Source organism: Pseudophryne corroboree, chromosome 3, assembly GCF_028390025.1.
Source record: "Pseudophryne corroboree isolate aPseCor3 chromosome 3, aPseCor3.hap2, whole genome shotgun sequence".
Classification (NCBI taxonomy): Eukaryota; Metazoa; Chordata; class Amphibia; order Anura; family Myobatrachidae; genus Pseudophryne; species Pseudophryne corroboree.
In genome coordinates, this window is record NC_086446.1 from 271,886,226 (window position 1) to 271,909,699 (window position 23,474).

The 23,474-nt window shown below is 46.7% G+C and overlaps 2 protein-coding genes across 4 annotated transcripts in view; both read left to right on the forward strand.

Annotated features, from left to right (window-relative positions):
• Positions 1–2,810, forward strand: part of HM13 (histocompatibility minor 13) — an 81,816-nt gene extending 79,006 nt beyond the window's left edge. For both annotated transcript variants that reach the window (XM_063959094.1, XM_063959095.1), the window contains one exon: positions 2,492–2,810. Coding sequence is in view for 1 of the 2 variants with exons in the window: in XM_063959095.1 (XP_063815165.1) it covers positions 2,492–2,558 (67 nt within the window). In the remaining variant the exon portion in view is untranslated. The remainder of the gene's footprint in view (positions 1–2,491) is intronic.
• Positions 2,811–5,592: 2,782 nt separating this feature from the next.
• Positions 5,593–23,474, forward strand: part of LOC135055262 (cytochrome c oxidase subunit 4 isoform 2, mitochondrial) — a 178,739-nt gene continuing 160,857 nt past the window's right edge. For both annotated transcript variants that reach the window (XM_063959098.1, XM_063959102.1), the window contains exon 1: positions 5,593–5,711. In XM_063959098.1, the coding sequence (XP_063815168.1) occupies positions 5,601–5,711 (111 nt within the window). In that variant the 5' untranslated portion in view covers positions 5,593–5,600. The remainder of the gene's footprint in view (positions 5,712–23,474) is intronic.

A 23,474-nucleotide genomic window follows, 5' to 3' on the forward strand; every position in this document is an offset into this window, starting at 1 on the left:
ACTTAGAACAGAGGGGCAGATGTATTAACCTGGAGAAGGCATAAGGAAGTGATAAACCAGTGATAAGTGCAAAGTGATAAACAGACCAGCCAATGAGCTACAATATGCAAATTGACAGTTAGGTTCTGATTGGCTGGTGCATTTATCTCCTTGCACATATCACTGGTTTATCACTTCCTTATGCCTTCTTCAGGTTAATACAGAGCTGGCCAAACCGGTCCTCGAGATCTACCAACAGTTCACATTTTCCAGACCACCTGGCTAGTGCACAGGTGTAGTCATTACTAATTAAGATGTGCTGCATTCATTCCTAACTGACAGTTCTACAGATTCCAGGAGGCCTGGAAAATATGAACTGTTGGTAGATCTCGAGGACCGGTTTGGCCAGCCCTGGGTTAATACATCTGCCCCAGAATCCCATAGATCACTTCATTTATGATAATTTGATAGCTTCTGAAGTTACTGAATATGAAAGAACTAATAGTGACATCACAAAATGATATAACCTTATTTCAGATCTTGGTTCTATTTTATGTGCAGAGTTGCTTTTTTTTATGGAGGTGGGGGGGGGGGGGGGGTTCTTTGGGGGTTTTGGGTTTTGTTTTTGTTTTTTTCACTCCCTTTTCCTGACTGTGGCTTTTTTGGAACCACCAAAAAAGGAGGAACCATCCTTAGAGGTCATTCCTATTCCCTACAAAGTTTTTGTGAGTCCAAATAAGTGTAAAGCTATGCCACACTTATGGTACCAATGACTTGTGGTTTTTGTTTGCATACCCATAGGGCTGCAAGCAAAAATCTGCGAGTCATGCACATAAAGGGGCCACGAGGGATGTTAGTTTGGGTTCCATTGCCAGTGTCTTCACACCGTGACAACAGCACCTTACACCCTTAGTGGGGAATTGGATTGACCCATAAGCTCAAACTAGCTGATTGCACAAGATATTAGTTGCAAAACAAATGACGTTAAGGCAAACCCTTGGTTGGTGGTATTGAGTGCAGACAGTAGAGCTGAACTCACTACATTACATGTTATTATAATAAGTAAATGCAGATTTATCTTGGTGCAAATTCTTTAGACACATTAGGGGGGAATATAATTGTTGGTGATGTCTGCAGTCAGCGCAGTGGGGACAGTTGAAGCTCCAGCACCTGATGGACAATAATATTGCCAGTTACCCCTCACAGCCCATAGAGGTGTGCAGGAAAATGAGCACTGTGCGGCTACCAGAATTCTTGGCAATGGGGGTAATTCCAAGTTGATCGCAGCAGGAAATTATTTTAGCAGTTGGGCAAAACCATGTGCACTGCAGGGGGGGGCAGATATAACATGTGCAGAGATAGTTAGATTTGGGTGGGTTATTTTGTTTCTGTGCAGGGTAAATACTGGCTGCTTTATTTTTACACTGCAAATTAGATTGCAGATTGAGCACACCACACCCAAATCTAACTCTCTCTGCACATGTTAAATCTGCCCCCCCCCCCAGTGCACATGGTTTTGCCCAACTGCTAAAAATTTTCCTGCTGCGATCAACTTGGAATTACCCCCAATGTTTGCAGCTTGGTGAGCTTCATTAGATTCACACCCTTTTCCCAAGAGAGGTAAAAAGTGAAGAGGAATGACTTTCTCTATGAACATCGTAATATCTGGGTCCACGTTTCCTCCTATACTAGGTCTGTTCAGGCCTGATAATGAGTTCTGCTGTGTCCAACCTAAGTATAGCTCTATAGCCAATGCAATGCATAGATAATATTACAAGCAAATAAAAAAAATGGGCAGTTGTCCATTCTAATATACAGCTAATGTTTAACAAACGTATATTACTGTTTATCTCTGCTTCCTTTGGGCTTAAGTACAATTCTTGTAACAAGCGGTTTTCAACATTGCTGTTTTCAGTAGTGGAAAAGGGTCAAGCCTATTGTAGCTTAAAAGTGCAAGAACTTTCATACTCTCAAAACTATTTCCTGTCCTTCCCGAACAACCTCTGATGGTACCCAATTACATTGAAGTCTGTGGCTGTTAATGTTTTACAGAGCCTAATTGTAAAAATCTTCAGAGTTTATTGGATCTTTAGGGTGGTGCAGGTCCTATCCAGGTCACTTTGTTAAATTCAGTTGGGTTCTACTTCAGATAGTATTTTCTCTTTAAAAACAGATTTTGTAAGTGGTTATCAACCATAAGACATCAGAGCAAGATCATGCAAACATTTTATCAGCTAGGGATACATGAATTGATTTAGTGATCGTCCGCTTTCCTCTGTCTGTTTACTGGAATGTTTACACTTACATTTGTGAATGTTAAAATATGTTTTATGTATTGGACCTTGTCCTTTCAAATGTTACTGTCCCTTGAATAGTGATTGTAAGCTATGAGTTGGTGTAGGGACCAGTTTCTACTACATGTTGTCCTTGGATGGTTTGGTGGGGTTTAGGTGGCAATGAGTGGGCAGGATGCTTTGTTAGGTACATTATAATTTGCCACCCTTTCTTCCAGATACGAGGAGCAGCCGAGGAATGCATCTGAAGACCAAAAGGATGAGACAGACAAAAAAGAGGACTGATAATTCCATGTATTGGGGGAGGGGTAAAAATCTATGGGAGATGACGAGCACTGTCCCCTTATTACTGCTCCCCCCCCCCCCCCCCCCCCCCCCCACTCAAACTCTGCAATATGTGTGTGTGAACAGCTTATGCTCCTTCTCCATCGTCCGTTGTGTGCGTACATATGTGCCTGTCAAGTGTCACTGGGCTGGTATTTTTATATTCTGTATGGTGGATTGCTTTCTATGGTATTAAATCGTCAATGAAGATGACATTTGTGCTCCAATTCTTCAGAGAAAGACAAGTTTCAAAGATTCATGTTGTACTGTGTGTATAATCTACAACTGTACTGTCAGGGCAGCGTTGTGGGTACACAACCATACTGTACGTCCCACGTTTTATGTACAAAGACTACAGCTATCCTATGAGTCTTGCACTGTGAATACCGAGCCTTCTAATGACCTGACAGTGTGTCAGTGTAACGCAGTATAGAAAAAATGCTGTTGTACTGCCAATATGCAGATCTAATGCCTTGTTAGTCTCACGGTGGGAATACCCACTATAGCTGTGCAATTGTGATGTCTTTCTCACTATTTATTCTGCGGTCCCTACACACACTGAACAATCTGGTTAACGGCCGCACGATCTATCGTTTCTCCGCTACATCCATCTGCATCCGAAAGCATGGGACTGTCAGCCACATCTTCAGATTGAGCATGTAGGCCCGCCTTGAAGCTGTAACGGATGTTGTCACAGGAGGGCACACAGTGGGCGATTTGAACTATTTGTCATTCCGATCTGTCAGAATCGGGCAAATCATTCAAAATATCGTCTAGCATGTACCCAGCTTTAGAGTGACATCAGAGATAGTCGGTGAGCACAGAGACCACAGCGGGAGAGAATGCAGTTGTGTAACACACACTGTGGGCAGGATTTTATTGAGCGGCATTTTTTTTAACTGATTTTCCCAGCGGCTCTAAAAACGGCAAATGTATAAACCCACACAGATTTGTCGTTAATAAAACTGCTGTTTTTAAAGCTATTCGGAGAATTGCTGAAAATTAGTTTTTTTGGTGTTTTTTTTTACTGTATAAATGCTGCTCAGTAAATCAGGCCCTGTGTGTACAGAGGTTGCTCATACAATGACTGGTGCAGGAAGGGTATTCTGTCTGCATCACTGTTCAGAAACTACATCTGTCCTTTATCTGGCATACTGAGTATAATATAGTCACAATAGTCTGATTGCGAGATGGACAGGACTGACACAGTTTCTGTATACTCTAGTAAGAAAACATATTAACAGTACAGAGACTGTGGGGTCTATTCATGAAGCAGTGACAACAGTGGAGAAGTGAGCCTGTGGAGAAGTTGCCCATGGCGACCAATCAGCTGCTCTGTACAATTGTATAGTATGCAAATTATAAATGTTACTTCAATGCTGACTGGTTGCCGTGGGCAACTTGTCCACTGGCTCACTACTCCAGACTTTTCTCTGCTTCATGAATAGACCCCTGTGTCTGTCCGTTCCCTCACTGAGGGGTAAATGTATGAAGCAATGTTAAGAGTGGAGAAGTTTGCCATGGCGACCAATCAGCTGCTCTGTATAATTTTATAGTATGCAAATGATAAATGTTACTTCAATGCCGATTGGTTGCCATGGGCAATTTCTCCACTGGCTCACTTCTCCACACTTATCACTGCTTCATACATTTACCCCTGAGCGTAAACTGTGGGCTTCCCTTAGAGTTGGATATAAAGTTGTCTTGAACGACTAATCAAAATGCAGCATTTGGGTTTTTATGTCTGTTGCACATACAGTATCTTAAGATATATGCAACCTAAAATAGAACATATAGATGCATCTGAAGCAAAAATCCGCGAGTCATTATTATAATTTTAGAGACTCTGCAAGCAGCAGAGACAAAGTAACTTGGGCTACTCTGTGTGTAACTGTTAAACGGTTAATTGGTAAATAAAGCAGGCAAATATTTGCCATCTTCCATGACATGCAGATGTACCCATGCTCATCTTGCTGTGATGCGGCATGGTGCATCAGTCTGTGACTGTTTGCATTGGGCGATTGCTCCATTAATTCCGTTATGATTTATTGGAGCAATCGCCGGCTGCGAATAGTCACAACCTGTCATGCCATGCAGCAAGCTATGTTGCAGCATGCCGCTTTGCAGCAAAGATGAGTGTGGGTACATCTGTAAGGCCTGATTCAGAGTTGTACACAAACTAAATTTCGTCTGAGTCACACTGCGCAGGTGCCATGGTGGTCGCAGAGAGGATTTAGTCGTATAGTGATTGACAAGGAGTGTGTCTGGGTATGTCTCGGCCTGCTTCCTGCGGCCATGCTGCACAGCCATAGGGCTACTATGAAGCTTAATAACTGATCTGCAAGTGACATCTTTGTACACAGCCGCTGGGCACCTCAATACAGTCCTGGCAGCTGCAGCATTTAATACTGCGTACACATTGGCAGCTGAAATGCGTTTGCCTACATCTCTGAATCAGGCCCATAGTCTACTGAAAACCTTTCTTTGTAATCCAGTTTTAATGAAATAAAAACCATTCTTGTTTGTGTTTGAGTGATTGTTGGCCCTACTGATCACTTGTGGACACACTCATTCAGTGCTATGCATTTTTAGGTTTATTGAACTTGCACCAGGCTTATATACTACTTGCAAAATGACATACTGTTTCTTAAGATTCTTGCAACTTGCATGCTCTCCCTCACACATAAATGTCACTTTATTGCCCTTCCGCTGCAAGGAGCCAAAATGTCAAGATCTCTATTTCTATGAATGCATTTCACATAGGCGGGGGCAGATGTACTTAGCCTTGGAGAGTAATAAAGGAGTAGATGTAAAAAGGGGTTAATATTGGGGGGGGGGGGGGGGGAGGCAGGATGGGACGTGCGCTGACACGGCACCCTGCGGTGTCAGCGCACGTCCCATCCCCCCTCCCCCATGTATTACTGTAACTGTGCGTGCAAGGTGACAGGGTGCTGTGCGTCCCTGTCTATATCTGCGCTGCTATCTAAAAGATTACACGCTGATATGTGGGGGAGATGTATTAATGGTCAGTTCCAAAACTTGCAGCTACTGTATCAATTTCGACAACTGCATTTGTTGTTGCTCTATCTTCGCAGCAGGGACAGCTCTGTTACTGGCAGTGACGGCCGATGGCTCAGGGCTGCACAGGAGTTCCATGATACTATAATACCAACCAGCTCCTAGCTGCCATTTTTCAAACAGCCTGTAACTTGGCAGTTAGGAGCTGATTGGCTGGTACTTTACCTCTCTCCAAGGCTTATTACATCTTCCCAATGGACTTTTGACCAACTTAAAATGGGTGTGGTATGGAAGGTTGACAGTAACTAGGTCGACCACTATTGGACAACAGGGTCCCTAGGTCGACAGGTCAAAAGGTCGACATGAGTTTTTAATGTTTTTTTGGTGAAGTTTTCTCCACACAGTGACTGGGAACCCAAATTAGTGCACCGTGTCCCCTCGCGTCGCTCGCCATGCTTTGGGCAAGGTGCCTCGCTCAGCTACTGCTGCGCTCGGCACAGGTTACTATTCCCAATCGTAGTCCGTGTGGATCGTTAAGTATGAAAAAGTTCAAAAAAAGAAAACAAATGGTGAAAAACTCATTTTGACCTGTCGACCTAGAGACCCTATTGACATAGTTACTGTCGACCTAGAGACCGGATCCCCTTAAAATGAGGCCCTGTGTTTACAGCCATACTGTCTGTTTCAGATTACGTACAAATATTGTCTCTCTCATTTAGTGAGGATTTACTGCTTTCAGACATTTAATTAGTTTCCCATACTAGAGGGATTTTGTAAACAGCAAAATGGCTAAAATGGAGCATGACATCCGCTTTGGTATAGGTACATATGGACTTCTACCAAGCACATTGGATTACAGGGGAGATGGTGGCGTTTGTAGATAAGCACTATGGGGGTAATTCAGACCTAATCGCTCGCTAGGGGATTTTTGCACTGCTGCAATCAAATAGTCGCCGCCCATAGGGGAGTGTATTTTTTCACTTTGCAAGTGTGCGAACGCATGTGTAGCAGAGCTGTACAAACAGATCTTCCGCAGTCTCTGAATAGCCCAGAACTTACTCAGCCGCTGCGATCACTTCAGCCTGTTCAGGACCAGAATTGATGTCAGACACCCGCCCTGCAAACGCTTGGACACGCCTGCGTTTTTCCAACCACTCCCAGAAAACGGTCAGTTGCCACCCACAAACTACTTCTTCCTGTCTCCTTGCGATTGCCCGTGCGAATGTATTCTTCACACAAACCCATCGATGAGCGGCGATCCACTTTGTACCTGTGCGACGCGCCTGCACATTGCGGCGCATACACAGTTCTGACCTGATCGCAGCGCTGCAAAAAACGCTAGTGAACGATCAGGTCGGAATTACCCCTATGTACAGACTGCGGAGACACGGTGGGTGATGTGAGGGGAATTCCTGATCAGGTGGAGTAGGTGCACTGGTTTGGCCAGCCTTGCAGCGCTATGTACAATATTTATGTGGGGTGGTCTTCAGGTTGCCGGCGGCCAGGCTCCCGGTGACCACCATACCGGCGCCGGAATCCCGACCGCCGGCATACCGACATACCCTGGAGGGAGAATAGATAGCGTGGCGCTACACCCATTTATTTTCTGTAGGCAGATTTAAAAAACTTGAGTTTTGCACAGAGCTGGTGGTCTTCATTTCTTATATTAACGAGAGTTTTCATATCTCTGGGGGGTTCACGAGCCTCAGCAAACTCGGGGGGGGGGGGGGGGTGCTCTTGGGAACAAAACAAAAAAAAATAAGCAACCTAATAACCAATTTGTTAACCTGTTCTCAATAACCTGTTAACACATAGGTCCGTGAACTTTTCACAGATTCTGTGTGTTAACATGTATGGGTGTGTAAGTGAATAGCTCCGGCCGTTAAAGCAGGAGGCTACCGCCTGTTTTGAGCCGTGAAAAATGTTCACCTACAATTAAATTCCCCTCCTCCGTCTAATTGTGTTTTTTTTTTTTTTTTATGCAATTGAACAGGGCCTACTGTGCTGATTAATATTCCCTCCTTAATCATGCAGTATTTTAGGAGAAAAAGGTGAAAAGTTTTTAGTTAATGGAAGGTTAGTTAGAAATGGGTGGAATCCCTGGACTTTGATGTAATGCTTACATTTTTGCCCCTCCTGTTTCCACTTCTCTCTAGACCTAGATTTTCTTTTGGTTCTCGTCCCTACCTTCTGAGAAAATACTGTCATTCTCGTGAAAGGCCATTATATTAATTATTTCAATTAACAATATGAATAAATCCTGAAATGCTAAAGAAAATGTCCATAACTAGTTTAAACATAAGTTTGCTGCAGGTTGATGCTTTATACATTATCTCACTGCTCTATTTTTATTTTGGTTCTTAGGTTTTTTTTGGGTATGGGTGGAGGCCTGTTTTACATTACAGTGTCTGTTTTAATATTTTGATATTTTTGTAGTGTTTAGGTACAGTATACCGCAAATGCATATTAAAATATATTGCATTTGTCATTCAATAAATATTTTTTTTTCAAACACAGTTTTTATTGGTTTCTAATATAAGAATTCAGCATCATAAACAAACAAATAGACAGTTACATTGGGACACAAGGAAGAATGGGGGGTCATTCTGACCCGATCGCACGCTGTAGTTTATCGCAACGGTGCGAATGGGTCAGAACTGCGCCGGTGAATGCCAGACGGCCGTCGGGCTGCTACGATCGCCTCTGCCTGATTGACAGGCAGAGGCGGTCGCTGGGTGGGGGACCACAACGGCGGCGTTTGGACACTTTCGTGGGCGCGGTCCGGCCAATGCAGGCGTGGCCAGACTGAACGGGGGGTGGGCCGTAGTGGCTGCGTGACGTCACACGCAGCCGCTGCGGACCCGGGAGCGGTGAGTAGCTCCCGCCAGCACGCTAAAGCTGTGCTTGTCGGGAGCTACTCTTGAAGTGCAATGGCATCGCTGCTGTGCAATGCCTTTGCACTTCTGCGGTGGGAGGCCGGCAGTCTCATGCGGGGCGGTATAGCCCTGTGCTTGGCGTTCCCCCCCGCATGTCAGTGTGATGATCGTAGCTGTGCTAAATTTAGCACAGCTATGATCATCTCGGAATGACCCCCAATGTGTCTAGAAGCATAGGTCAAATAAGGACCAATAATAATGTGCTCATGTAGTTCACCAGGTTCAAAAGTTAAACAGTAATACAAGCTCAACAAGCGGCTATTTATGAGTCTTATAGGAAATGTATCAAATTAGAAGACCCAAAAATAACCACAAAGTATAATGTGTCTGAGAAAAATCATCAAAAGGACATTATAGGTGTCTACAGCAGAGCCATTGTAGGGTTATGCTATTGGAGATCATATGTCAAGCCCATATTGTGAATGTGGCGTTTAGAAATGTATAACCCTCAAAATACGAAGAAAATACAAAACAGTGAAAATAATAACAAACCCGAAAGCAATTTAAAAATCTAAAGACTGGGGGAAGGGGGCAGAGAGAAGAGAGGGGTCGGGAAAGATTTGTCAGTTAGCGCAGAACATAACCGAGCTCCAAATAAAGGTACATTCAATAAATATTTTAAGGATATCTTACCTTTAGTTTACTTTTATAAAATGATGCCAAAGACTTGGATATGCTGCCTCAATTGAATTCATATTTCCACATAATGGATGCATTTTAGCCAGGTTATTTACTGTACACACAGTGACTGGATGGAGCCCACCATCAACATGGGCGCTCCCTGCAACAGGAAATACTATATTTTGAGTAACTTTTTTAATTTACCATCACTACACTATCTACAGGATCTTTTATTTTTCTTCTTTGGAGTCTGTGCTCTCCACAGGGTTAACCTTGGGGTATGATCTGGTGGAGACCTCTGCCTTCATACACCATGCTCAGGTACATCAGTTTTTTCTGGCGCCAGCATGGAGCTGGTCACACTGAACAAGGGCTGCACACTGCAGCCCAAGCTTTCAGTTTTTTCTAAAAAAAATTCTACTTTTTCAATGAGCAATCCGCGTCTGTCAGTCCAAAGGAAGCCAGCACTAATGCTGCAACACCCCAACTGGTCTGTGACGCCACAACTGGGTGTGTGATTTTGGCGGGACCCCTGGCTCAACCTTCACTCTCAGTGGCGCAGATGCACGCTGGACTGCAACCAGATCACTGGGGTATGGGTAAGATGGGTTCCCGCTAAAGGGACCTGCATATTGCGCAGTCCATTTACCGCTGACCTAGGGAGAGGTGCTCCCAAACCATTAAGTGTTCTTAATGCACTAATGCACTAGTCCACCAGGGCTGTTATGGTACACTAGCGCTGGGGACACAGGCCAGGAGAACTGATGGTGACATTCAGCAGAGTGGAGGTCAGCGCTTTGCCAGCAGCCCCTCCCCCAGCCCAGGGCACCATTCCACAGCGGTCTTCCCGCCCTGAGCTGCTCCTCCCTCATCCTCCTTCACAGAGAGATGCTGGGCAGCCATCATTAGAGCGGTGGGCAGAATCTCCCTGTATACCTCTACCACATAGCAGGTTATACAAGTGCTGCATCCTACCCAGCCTCTTCTACAGAGCAGGGTAGTTGATATCAGTGCCCACTGCAGTTAAATTGTTTTTCTCTATCGTCCTAAGTGGATGCTGGGGTTCCTGAAAGGACCATGGGGGATAGCGGCTCCGCAGGAGACAGGGCACAAAAAAGTAAAGCTTTACTAGGTCAGGTGGTGTGCACTGGCTCCTCCCCCTATGACCCTCCTCCAGACTCCAGTTAGATTTTGTGCCCGAACGAGAAGGGTGCAATCTAGGTGGCTCTCCTAAAGAGCTGCTTAGAGAAAGTTTAGTTTAGGTTTTTTTCTTTACAGTGAGTCCTGCTGGCAACAGGATCACTGCAACGTGGGACTTAGGGGGAAAGTAGTAAACTCACCTGCATGCAGAGTGGATTTGCTGCTTGGCTACTGGACACCATTAGCTCCAGAGGGATCGAACACAGGCCCAGCCGTGGAGTCCGGTCCCGGAGCCGCGCCGCCGACCCCCTTGCAGATGCTGAAGCGTGAAGAGGTCCGGAAACCGGCGGCTGAAGACTCCTCAGTCTTCATAAGGTAGCGCACAGCACTGCAGCTGTGCGCCATTTTCCTCTCAGCACACTTCACTGGGCAGTCACTGAGGGTGCAGAGCGCTGGGGGGGGGCGCTCTGAGAGGCAAATATAAACCTTATACAAGGCTAAAAATACCTCACATATAGCCCATAGGGGCTATATGGAGATATTTAACCCCTGCCTGACTGGAAAAATAGCGGGAGAAGAACCCGCCGAAAAAGGGGCGGGGCCTATCTCCTCAGCACACGGCGCCATTTTCTGTCACAGCTCCGCTGGTCAGAACGGCTCCCAGGTCTCTCCCCTGCACTGCACTACAGAAACAGGGTAAAACAGAGAGGGGGGGCACATTAATGGCTATATATATATATATTAAAGCAGCTATAAGGGAGCACTTAATATAAGGATATCCCTTGTATATATAGCGCTTTGTGGTGTGTGCTGGCAGACTCTCCCTCTGTCTCCCCAAAAGGGCTAGTGGGTCCTGTCTTCATTAGAGCATTCCCTGTGAGTTTGCGGTGTGTGTCGGTACGTGGTGTCGACATGTATGAGGACGATATTGGTGTGGAGGCGGAGCAATTGCCAAATATGCAGATGTCACCCCCCAGGGGGTCGACACCAGAATGGATGCCTTTATTTGTGGAATTACGTGATGGTTTATCTTCCCTTAAACAGTCAGTTGAGGACATGAGGCGGCCGGACAATCAATTAATGCCTGTCCAGGCGCCTCAAACACCGTCAGGGGCTGTAAAACGCCCTTTGCCTCAGTCGGTCGACACAGACCCAGACACGGGCACTGATTCCAGTGACGACGGTAGAAATTCAAACGTATTTTCCAGTAGGGCCACACGTTATATGATTTTGGCAATGAAGGAGACGTTACATTTAGCTGATACTACAGATACCGTAAAACAGGGTATTATGTATGGTGTGAAAAAACTACAAACAGTTTTTCCTGAATCAGAAGAATTAAATGACGTGTGTGATGAAGCGTGGGTTGCTCCTGATAAAAAGTTGATAATTTCAAAAAAGTTATTGGCATTATACCCTTTCCCGCCAGAGGTTAGGGCGCGCTGGGAAACACCCCCTAAGGTGGACAAGGCGCTCACACGCTTATCCAAACAAGTGGCGTTACCCTCTCCTGAGACGGCCGCACTTAAGGATCCATCAGATAGAAAGATGGAAGTTATTCAAAAGAATATATACACACATGCAGGTGTTATACTACGACCAGCTATAGCAACTGCCTGGATGTGCAGTGCTGGAGTAGTTTGGTCAGAATCCCTGATTGAAAATATTGATACCCTAGATAGGGACAATGTTTTACTGTCGTTAGAACAAATAAAGGATGCATTTATCTATATGCGTGATGCACAGAGGGATATTTGCACACTGGCATCTCGGGTGAGTGCTATGTCCATTTCAGCCAGAAGAGCCTTATGGACACGACAGTGGACAGGCGATGCGGATTCAAAACGTCACATGGAGGTTTTGCCGTATAAAGGGGAGGAGTTATTTGGAGTTGGTCTATCAGACTTGGTGGCCACGGCTACTGCCGGGAAATCCACTTTTTTACCTCAAGTCACTCCCCAACAGAGAAAGGCACCGACCTTTCAACCGCAGCCTTTTCGCTCCTACAAAAATAAGAGAGCAAAGGGCTTGTCGTACCTGCCACGAGGCAGAGGAAGAGGGAAGAGACACCAACAGGCAGCTCCTTCCCAGGAACAGAAGCCCTCCCCGGCTCCTGCAAAAACCTCAGCATGACGCTGGGGCCTCTCAAGCGGACTCGGGGACAGTGGGGGGCCGTCTCAAAAATTACAGCGCGCAGTGGGCTCACTCGCAGGTAGACCCCTGGATCCTGCAGATAATATCTCAGGGGTACAGGTTGGAATTAGAGACGGATCCTCCTCATCGTTTCCTGAAGTCTGCCTTACCAACCGTCTCTTCCGAAAGGGAGAGGGTGTTGGAAGCCATTCACAAGCTGTACGCTCAGCAGGTGATAGTCAAAGTACCCCTATTACAACAAGGAAAGGGGTATTATTCCACTCTATTTGTGGTACCGAAGCCGGATGGCTCGGTAAGGCCTATTCTAAATCTGAAGTCCTTGAACCTCTACATAAAAAAGTTCAAGTTCAAGATGGAGTCACTCAGAGCAGTGATAGCGAACCTGGAAGAAGGGGACTTTATGGTATCCTTGGACATCAAGGATGCGTATCTACACGTTCCGATTTACCCCGCACACCAGGGGTACCTCAGGTTCATTGTTCAAAACTGTCACTATCAGTTTCAGACGCTGCCGTTCGGATTGTCCACGGCGCCTCGGGTCTTTACCAAGGTAATGGCCGAGATGATGATTCTTCTTCGAAGAAAAGGCGTATTAGTTATCCCATACTTGGACGATCTCCTAATAAGGGCAAGGTCCAGAGAACAGCTGGAGACAGCTTTAGCACTATCTCAAGAGGTGCTAAGACAACACGGGTGGATTCTGAATATTCCAAAATCCCATTTAATCCCGACAACTCGTCTGCTGTTCCTAGGAATGATTCTGGACACGGTTCAGAAAAAGGTTTTCCTTCCAGAGGAAAAAGCCAAGGAGTTATCCGATCTGGTCAGGAACCTCCTAAAACCAGGAAAAGTGTCAGTACATCAATGCACAAGAGTCCTGGGAAAAATGGTGGCTTCTTACGAAGCAATTCCATTCGGCAGATTCCATGCAAGAATATTCCAAAGGGATCTGTTGGACAAATGGTCAGGGTCGCATCTGCAGATGCACCTGCGAATAACCCTGTCACCAAAGACAAGGGTGTCACTTCTGTGGTGGTTGCAGAAGGCTCACCTATTAGAAGGCCGCAGATTCGGCATTCAGGATTGGATCCTGGTGACCACGGACGCCAGCCTGAGAGGCTGGGGAGCAGTCACACAAGGAAGAAACTTCCAGGGAGTATGGACGAGTCTGGAAAAGTCTCTTCACATAAACATTCTGGAACTAAGAGCAATCTACAATGCTCTAAGCCAGGCGGAACTTCTCCTGCAAGGAAAGCCGGTGTTGATTCAGTCGGACAACATCACGGCGGTCGCCCATGTAAACAGGCAGGGCGGCACAAGAAGCAGGAGTGCAATGGCAGAAGCTGCCAAGATTCTTCGCTGGGCGGAGAATCACGTGATAGCACTGTCAGCAGTGTTCATCCCGGGCGTGGACAACTGGGAAGCAGACTTCCTCAGCAGACACGACCTTCATCCGGGAGAGTGGGGTCTACATCCAGAAGTCTTCAACATGTTAATAGACCGTTGGGAAAGACCAATTGTAGACATGATGGCGTCTCGCCTCAACAAGAAACTGGACAAATATTGCGCCAGGTCAAGAGATCCACAGGCAATAGCTGTGGACGCACTGGTAACTCCTTGGGTGTACCAGTCAGTGTATGTGTTTCCTCCTCTGCCGCTCATACCAAAGGTATTGAAGATCATACGGCAAAGAAGAGTAAGAACAATACTAGTGGTTCCGGATTGGCCGAGAAGGACTTGGTATCCGGAACTTCAAGAGATGCTCACGGACGAACCGTGGCCTCTACCTCTGAGAAGGGACCTGCTACAGCAGGGTCCCTGTCTTTTTCAAGACTTACCGCGGCTGCGTTTGACGGCATGGCGGTTGAACGCCAGATCCTAAAAGGGAAAGGCATTCCAGAAGAAGTCATTCCTACCTTGATTAAGGCACGGAAGGAAGTCACCGTGAAACATTATCACCGCATTTGGCGAAAATATGTAGCGTGGTGCGAGGATCGGAGGGTTCCGACGGAGGAATTCCAACTGGGTCGTTTCCTACATTTCCTGCAATCAGGATTATCTATGGGTCTCAAATTGGGATCCATTAAGGTTCAAATTTCGGCCCTGTCAATATTCTTCCAAAAAGAATTGGCCTCTGTCCCTGAGGTCCAGACTTTTGTCAAGGGAGTACTGCATATACAGCCTCCTGTGGTGCCTCCGGTGGCACCGTGGGATCTAAATGTAGTTTTAGATTTCCTCAAATCCCATTGGTTTGAACCATTGAAAAAGGTGGATTTGAAATATCTCACATTGAAAGTGACTATGTTACTAGCCCTGGCCTCTGCCAGGAGAGTATCTGAATTGGCGGCTTTATCTTATAAAAGTCCTTATCTAATCTTCCATTCGGATAGGGCAGAACTGCGGACTCGTCCGCATTTTCTCCCTAAAGTGGTATCAGCATTTCATCTGAACCAACCTATTGTGGTGCCTGCGGCCACTAGCGACTTGGAGGACTCCAAGTTGTTGGACGTTGTCAGAGCCTTAAAAATATACATTGCAAGGACGGCTGGAGTCAGAAAATCTGACTCGCTGTTTATATTGTATGCACCCAACAAGTTGGGCGCACCTGCTTCTAAGCAGTCGATTGCTCGTTGGATTTGTAACACAATTCAACTTGCACATTCTGTGGCAGGCCTGCCACAGCCTAAAACTGTAAAAGCCCACTCCACAAGGAAGGTGGGCTCATCTTGGGCGGCTGCCCGAGGGGTCTCGGCATTACAACTCTGCCGAGCAGCTACGTGGTCGGGGGAGAACACGTTTGTAAAATTTTACAAATTTGATACCCTGGCAAAGGAGGACCTGGAGTTCTCTCATTCGGTGCTGCAGAGTCATCCGCACTCTCCCGCCCGTTTGGGAGCTTTGGTATAATCCCCATGGTCCTTTCAGGAACCCCAGCATCCACTTAGGACGATAGAGAAAATAAGAATTTACTTACCGATAATTCTATTTCTCGGAGTCCGTAGTGGATGCTGGGCGCCCATCCCAAGTGCGGATTATCTGCAATACTTGTACATAGTTATTGTTAACTAATTCGGGTTATTGTTAAGGAGCCATCTTTAAGAGGCCCTTTCTGTTGTCATACTGTTAACTGGGTTTAGATCACAAGTTGTACGGTGTGATTGGTGTGGCTGGTATGAGTCTTACCCGGGATTCAAAATGCCTCCCTTATTGTGTATGCTCGTCCGGGCACAGTACCTAACTGGAGTCTGGAGGAGGGTCATAGGGGGAGGAGCCAGTGCACACCACCTGACCTAGTAAAGCTTTACTTTTTTGTGCCCTGTCTCCTGCGGAGCCGCTATCCCCCATGGTCCTTTCAGGAACCCCAGCATCCACTACGGACTCCGAGAAATAGAATTATCGGTAAGTAAATTCTTATTTTCTCTTACGTCCTAGAGGATGCTGGGGACTCCGTAAGGACCGTGGGGATAGACGGGCTCCGCAGGAGACATGGGCACTAAAAAGAACTTTAGATATGGGTGTGCACTGGCTCCTCCCTCTATGCCCCTCCTCCAGACCTCAGTTTGATACTGTGCCCAGAGGAGACTGGGTGCATTACAGGGAGCTCTCCTGAGTTTCCTGAAAGACATAATTTTTGTTAGGTTTTTTTTATTTTCAGGGAGCCTGCTGGCAACAGGCTCCCTGCATCGAGGGACTGAGGAGAGAGAAGCAGACCTACTTAACTGCTAGGCTCTGCTTCTTAGGCTACTGGACACCATTAGCTCCAGAGGGAGTCGGAACGCAGGTCTCTCCTAGCCGTTCGTCCGGGAGCCGCGCCGCCGTCCTCCTCACAGAGCCGGAAGATAAAAGCCGGGTGAGTATATGAAGAAAGAAGACTTCAAAGGCGGCAGAAGACTTCGGATCTTCACTGAGGCAACGCGCAGCGGTGACGCTGCGCGCCATTGCTCCCACACAACACACACACGGCAGGCACTGTAAGGGTGCAGGGCGCAGGGGGGGCGCCCTGGGCAGCAATTTAAACCTCTGGTCTGGCAAATCAGGACATATATGGGCTTTGCACAGTATATCTGAGATCCCCCGCCAGTTTTTCAAAGTAATCAAGCGGGACCGAAGCCTGTCGCTCAGGGGGCGGAGCTTGATCCTCAGCACTCACCAGCGCCATTTTCTCCACAGCACACCGCTGAGAAGCTGGCTCCCCGGACTCTCCCCTGCTGAACACGGTAACAGAGGGTTTGAAATAAGGGGGGGGGGGGGCACATAATTTGGCGCAGTATTATAAATATATTGGTAATAAAAGCGCTATCTGGGTAATTTTTTTCCCTGGGTCATTAGCGCTGGGTGTGTGCTGGCATACTCTCTCTCTCTGGCTCTCCAAAGGGTCTTGTGGGGGAACTGTCTCCAGATAGAGAATTCCCTGAGTGTGTGGTGTGTCGGTACGCGTGTGTCGGCATGTCTGAAGCGGAAGGCTCTTCTAGGGAGGAGGTGGAGCAAATGAGTGTGGTGTCTCCGTCGGCAACGCCGACACCTGACTGGTTGGATATGTGGATTAGATGGTGTCCCTGGACATAAAGGATGCATACCTTCATGTCCCCATATATCCGCGTCATCAGGCGTTCCTGAGGTTTGCTGTACAGGATTGTCATTACCAATTTCAGACGTTGCCGTTTGGGCTTTCCGCGGCCCCGAGGATTTTCACCAAGGTAATGGCTGAAATGATGGTGCTCCTGCGCAAGCAGGGTGTCACAATTATCTCATACTTGGACGATCTCCTAATAAAAGCGAGATCGAGAGAACAGTTGCTGAACAGCGTATCACTCTCCCTGAGGGTGTTGCAACAGCACGGCTGGATTCTCAATATCCCGAAGTCACAGTTGATTCCAACAACTCGTTTGCCTTTCTTAGGCATGATTCTGGATACAGACCAGAAAAGGGTTTATCTTCCGATTGAAAAGGCCCAAGAACAGGGACCTCTTGAAGCCAAAAAGGGTGTCGGTGCATCACTGCACTCGGGTTCTGGGAAAGATGGTGGCGACTTACGAGGCCATTCCATTCGGCAGGTTCCATGCGAGAACTTTTCAATGGGACCTTCTGGACAAGGGGTCCGGGTCACATTTACAGATTCATCAGATGATCACCCTGTCCCCCAGGGCCAGGGTATCTCTCCTGTGGTGGCTGCAGAGTGCTCACCTTCTGGAGGGTCGCAGGTTCGGCATTCAGGACTGGGTTCTGGTAACCACGGACGCGAGCCTCCGAGGTTGGGGTTCAGTCACACAGGGAAGAAACTTCCAGGGTCTCTGGTCAAGCCAGGAGGCTTGTCTTCACATCAACGTACTGGAGTTGAGGGCCATATACAACGCCCTTCGACAAGCAGAAAATCTACTTCGCGACCTACCGGCTCTGATCCAGTCAGACAACATCACCGCAGTGGCGCATGTAAACCGCCAAGGCGGAACAAAGAGCAGAGTGGCAATGGCAGAAGTCACCAGGATTCTTCGCTGGGCGGAAAATCATGTAAGCGCCCTGACGGCAGTCTTCATTCCGGGAGTGGACAACTGGGAAGCAGACTTCCTCAGCAGACACGATCTACATCCAGAAGAGTGGGGACTTCATCAGGAAGTCTTCGCAGAGATTGCAAGTTGGTGGGGACTGCCCAGATAGACATGATGGCGTCACGCCTCAACAAGAAACTACCGAAGTATTGCGCCAGGTCGAGGGACCCTCAGGCAGTGGCGGTGGACGCCCTGGTGACACCATGGGTGTTTCAGTCGGTCTATGTGTTCCCTCCTCTTCCGCTCATCTCAAAGATATTGAGAATCATAAGACGAAGAGGAGTACAGACAATTCTCATTGTTCCAGATTGGCCGCGAAGGGCCTGGTATCCGGATCTGCAGGAAATGCTCACAGAAGATCCGTGGCCTCTTCCTCTCAGAGAGGACCTGTTACAACAGGGGCCCTGTCTGTTCCAAGACTTACCGAGGCTGCGTTTGACGGCATGGCGGTTGAACGCCGGATCCTAGCGGAAAAGGGCATTCCAGATGAGGTCATTCCTACTCTGATAAAGGCTAGGAAAGACGTGACAGCGAAACATTATCACCGTATATGGCGAAAGTACGTATCTTGGTGTGAGTCCAGGAATGCTCCTCCGGAAGAATTCCATTTGGGCCGTTTCCTTCACTTCCTACAGACGGGAGTGAATTTGGGCCTAAAATTAGGCTCCATTAAGGTTCAGATTTCGGCCCTATCTATTTTCTTTCAGAAGGAATTGGCTTCTCTCCCAGAAGTCCAGACTTTTGTGAAGGGAGTGCTGCATATCCAGCCTCCTTTTGTACCTCCAGTGGCACCCTGGGACCTTAACGTGGTGTTGCGGTTCCTTAAGTCTCACTGGTTTGAGCCACTTAAAACGGTGGAATTAAAATATCTCACTTGGAAAGTGGTCATGTTGTTGGCCTTGGCATCGGCAAGGCGAGTGTCGGAGTTGGCGGCTTTATCTCACAAAAGCCCCTATCTGATTTTCCATGTGGATAGAGCAGAGTTGCGGACTCGTCCTCAATGTTTGCCCAAGGTGGTTTCATTCTTTTCATATGAACCAACCCATTGTGGTGCCTGTGGCTACACAGGACTTGGAGGATTCCGAGTCCCTTGATGTGGTCAGGGCATTGAAAATTTATGTGGCCAGAACCACTCGGGTTAGGAAAACAGAGGCACTGTTTGTCCTATTAGACTATTGCTCGCTGGATCTGTAACACGATTCAGCAGGCTCATTCTACGGCTGGATTGCCGTTACCAAATTCTGTAAAGGCCCATTCCACTAGGAAGGAGGGCTCTTCTTGGGCGGCTGCCCGAGGTGTCTCGGCGTTACAGCTGTGCCGAGCTGCTACTTGGTCGGGGTCAAACACTTTTGCTAAATTCTACAAGTTTGATACCTTGGCTAATGAGGACCTCATGTTTGCTCAATCGGTGCTGCAGAGTCATCTGCACTCTCCCGCCCGTTTTGGAGCTTTGGTATAATCCCCATGGTCCTTACGGAGTCCCCAGCATCCTCTAGGACGTAAGAGAAAATAAGATTTTAAACCTACCGGTAAATCTTTTTCTCCTAGTCCGTAGAGGATGCTGGGCGCCCGTCCCAGTGCGGACTACATCTGCAAGACTTGTATATAGTTTTTGCTTACTTAAGGGTTATGTTACAGTTTGATCAGTCTGGGGCTGATACTGTTTTGTTTCATGCTGTTAACTGGTTCGTATATTCCATGTTATACAGTGTGGATGGTGTGGGCTGGTATGAATCTTGCCCTTAGATTACCAAAAATCCTTTCCTCGTACTGTCCGTCTCCTCTGGGCACAGTTTCTCTAACTGAGGTCTGGAGGAGGGGCATAGAGGGAGGAGCCAGTGCACACCCATATCTAAAGTTCTTTTTAGTGCCCATGTCTCCTGCGGAGCCCATCTATCCCCATGGTCCGTACGGAGTCCCCAGCATCCTCTACGGACTAGGAGAAAAAGATTTACCAATAGGTTTAAAATCTTATTATTCTGCATTGTATGTGACTTATGCTAGTACTGCTGTATGCTTTCAATCTCTTTCTGTGTGATATTACTGTCCCTATTTCTAATTAACCCTTGAAAACTGGTGTGTTTTGGGTTACATTTGCTACATCGTACTGTATATTGTAATTGGTGTGCGCACTTTGTCACATACTATCCCTGTTACATGCTACACGTTGCTTTAATTGTGTGTGTGTATACCGTAGTACTGCTATGTCTAACAAAGCTAAGACCAAGCAGTCAGGGGCTTCTACAATGGTAGCATGTAAAACCTGTAACAGGATGGTAACAGGATGGTCAGTGCACAACCTGTATGGTGCCTACCAGCACCTCAGCCCATCCAGCACTTGTACAAGAACCCCCATGGGCATCTTTTACTACATTGCTAACGAAGATTGCTGATCATATTGCTACCCCACCTGTGGCTCCCCCTATGGTTATACCACAACCACTGCAGCCCTAACAGGTTCCCTCTATTGGATTCCCACATTCATTACAGCCTGTTTATCAGGCTATGGCAGCCCCACCTGTCCCTATCACATGGTTGTACTCTTTCTCTAGCTCCATATAGTTTGGCTGCTTCCTTGGCTGCTTTTCAAAAAATGATGCAGGGCCAAGGTACACTAGCATCCTATACTTCTAAGCGGCCCGTGCCTTCCTCACAGTCTTCCCTCCTCTCTGATTCAGAAGACTCCTTGATTACTGCCGAGCAGGCTGAGGTTTCAGACGCTGAATCCCCCTCAGGGTATGAGGAGGTCACACCTAAATTTCACGTGGTTGCATTAATTAGGGCAACTAGCTCCTGCTACTAAAGATCCCCTGTGCAAGCGGGAGAAGGTAGTTTTAGCTGCGTTTCCATACTCGGACCACTTTTTTCAGAAGCTTTTTTCAGAAGCTATGAGCGAGGCATGGAAAACTCCCACTAAGTAATTTACAGTTCCTAGGAAGCTCAGCTCCTTTTATCCGCTGCCATCATCAGATTGTAGAAAGTGGGAGACTCCACCTATGGTGGATACTCGTGACACATTTAATTAAAGGTTCAGTACTCCCTATCCCTACTGCATATTCCCTTTGGGATCTGCCGGATAGGCAGTTAGATCTGTATCTCAAGTCAATGTACTCCCTCACAAGAGCAACGGCTAGACCGGTTACAGCTACAGTCGGGGTGGCTAAGGCCATAGAGATTTGGGTAGACAACCTTGAGCAAAGTTTCACCTCTGATCCTACCAAGGACCAGTTGTCTCTACTCGGTAATATCAGAGATGCAGCCTATTACATTGGAGATGCAGCTCTGGATTAGAGATGAGCGGGTTCGGTTCCTCGGAATCCGAACCCGCCCGAACTTCATGTTTTTTTACACGGGTCCGAGCGACTCTGATCTTCCCGCCTTGCTCGGTTAACCCGAGCGCGCCCGAACGTCATCATCCTGCTGTCGGATTCTCGCGAGGCTCGGATTCTATCGCGAGACTCGGATTCTATATAAGGAGCCGCACGTCGCCGCCATTTTCACACGTGCATTGAGATTGATAGGCAGAGGACGTGTCTGGCGTCCTCTCCGTTTATAGAGAAGAGAGTGAGACTAGAGTAGAGAGAGACACAGTATTTACTTTAGTAATTTTGGGGAGCATTAGGAGGAGTACTACTACTTGCTGAAGTGATAGTGTGACTGTATATCTGACTTGTGGGGGAGACAGTGGGGAGCAGTTAGAGTCTGAGAGCAGGAGTACATATTTTAACGTACAGTGCACACTTTTGCTGCCAGAGTGCCACACTGCCATTGTGACCACACTGACCACCAGTATATATATTGTGATTGTCTGCTTAGGAGTACTACTTGCAAGTTGCTGATAGTGTGACCAGTGACCTGACCACCAGTTTAATTAATCACCACCAGTTTAATATATATATATATATATATAATTGTATATAATATATATATAATTGTATACCACCTACCCGTGTTTTTTTTTTCTTTCTTCTTGATACATACTACTATAGTAGCTTACTGTAGCAGTCTGCGGTGCTGCTGAGCTGACAGTGTCCAGCAGGTCCGTCATCAGTCATTACATAATAAATATATATACCTGTCCGGCTGCAGTACTAGTGATATTATATATATATATATATATATATATATATTAATTTCATCTCATTATCATCCAGTCTATATTAGCAGCAGACACAGTACGGTAGTCCACGGCTGTAGCTACCTCTGTGTCGGCAGTCGCTGGTCCATCCATAATTGTATACCACCTACCCGTGGTTTTTTTTTTTTTCTTTCTTCTTGATACATACTACTATAGTAGCTTACTGTAGCAGTCTGCGGTGCTGCTGAGCTGACAGTGTCCAGCAGGTCCGTCATCAGTCATTACATAAAAAATATATATACCAGTCCGGCTGCAGTACTAGTGATATTATATATATATATATATATATATTAATTTCATCTCATTATCATCCAGTATATATTAGCAGCAGACACAGTACGGTAGTCCACGGCTGTAGCTACCTCTGTGTCGGCAGTCGCTGGTCCATCCATAATTGTATACCACCTACCCGTGTTTTTTTTTTTTTCTTCTTGATACATACTACTATAGTAGCTTACTGTAGCAGTCTGCGGTGCTGCTGAGCTGACAGTGTCCAGCAGGTCCGTCATCAGTCATTACATAATAAATATATATACCTGTCCGGCTGCAGTACTAGTGATATTATATATATATATATATTAATTTCATCTCATTATCATCCAGTCTATATTAGCAGCAGACACAGTACGGTAGTCCACGGCTGTAGCTACCTCTGTGTCGGCAGTCGCTGGTCCATCCATAAGTATACTAGTATCCATCCATCTCCATTGTTTACCTGAGGTGCCTTTTAGTTGTGCCTATTAAAATATGGAGAACAAAAATGTTGAGGTTCCAAAATTAGGGAAAGATCAAGATCCACTTCCACCTCGTGCTGAAGCTGCTGCCACTAGTCATGGCCGAGACGATGAAATGCCAGCAACGTCTTCTGCCAAGGCCGATGCCCAATGTCATAGTACAGAGCATGTAAAATCCAAAACACCAAATATCAGTAAAAAAAGGACTCCAAAATCTAAAATAAAATTGTCGGAGGAGAAGCGTAAACTTTCCAATATGCCATTTACCACACGGAGTGGCAAGGAACGGCTGAGGCCCTGGCCTATGTTCATGGCTAGTGGTTCAGCTTCACATGAGGATGGAAGCACTCAGCCTCTCGCTAGAAAAATGAAAAGACTTAAGCTGGCAAAAGCACCGCAAAGAACTGTGCGTTCTTCGAAATCCCAAATCCACAAGGAGAGTCCAATTGTGTCTGTTGCGATGCCTGACCTTCCCAACACTGGACGTGAAGAGCATGCGCCTTCCACCATTTGCACGCCCCCTGCAAGTGCTGGAAGGAGCACCCGCAGTCCAGTTCCTGATAGTCAGATTGAAGATGTCAGTGTTGAAG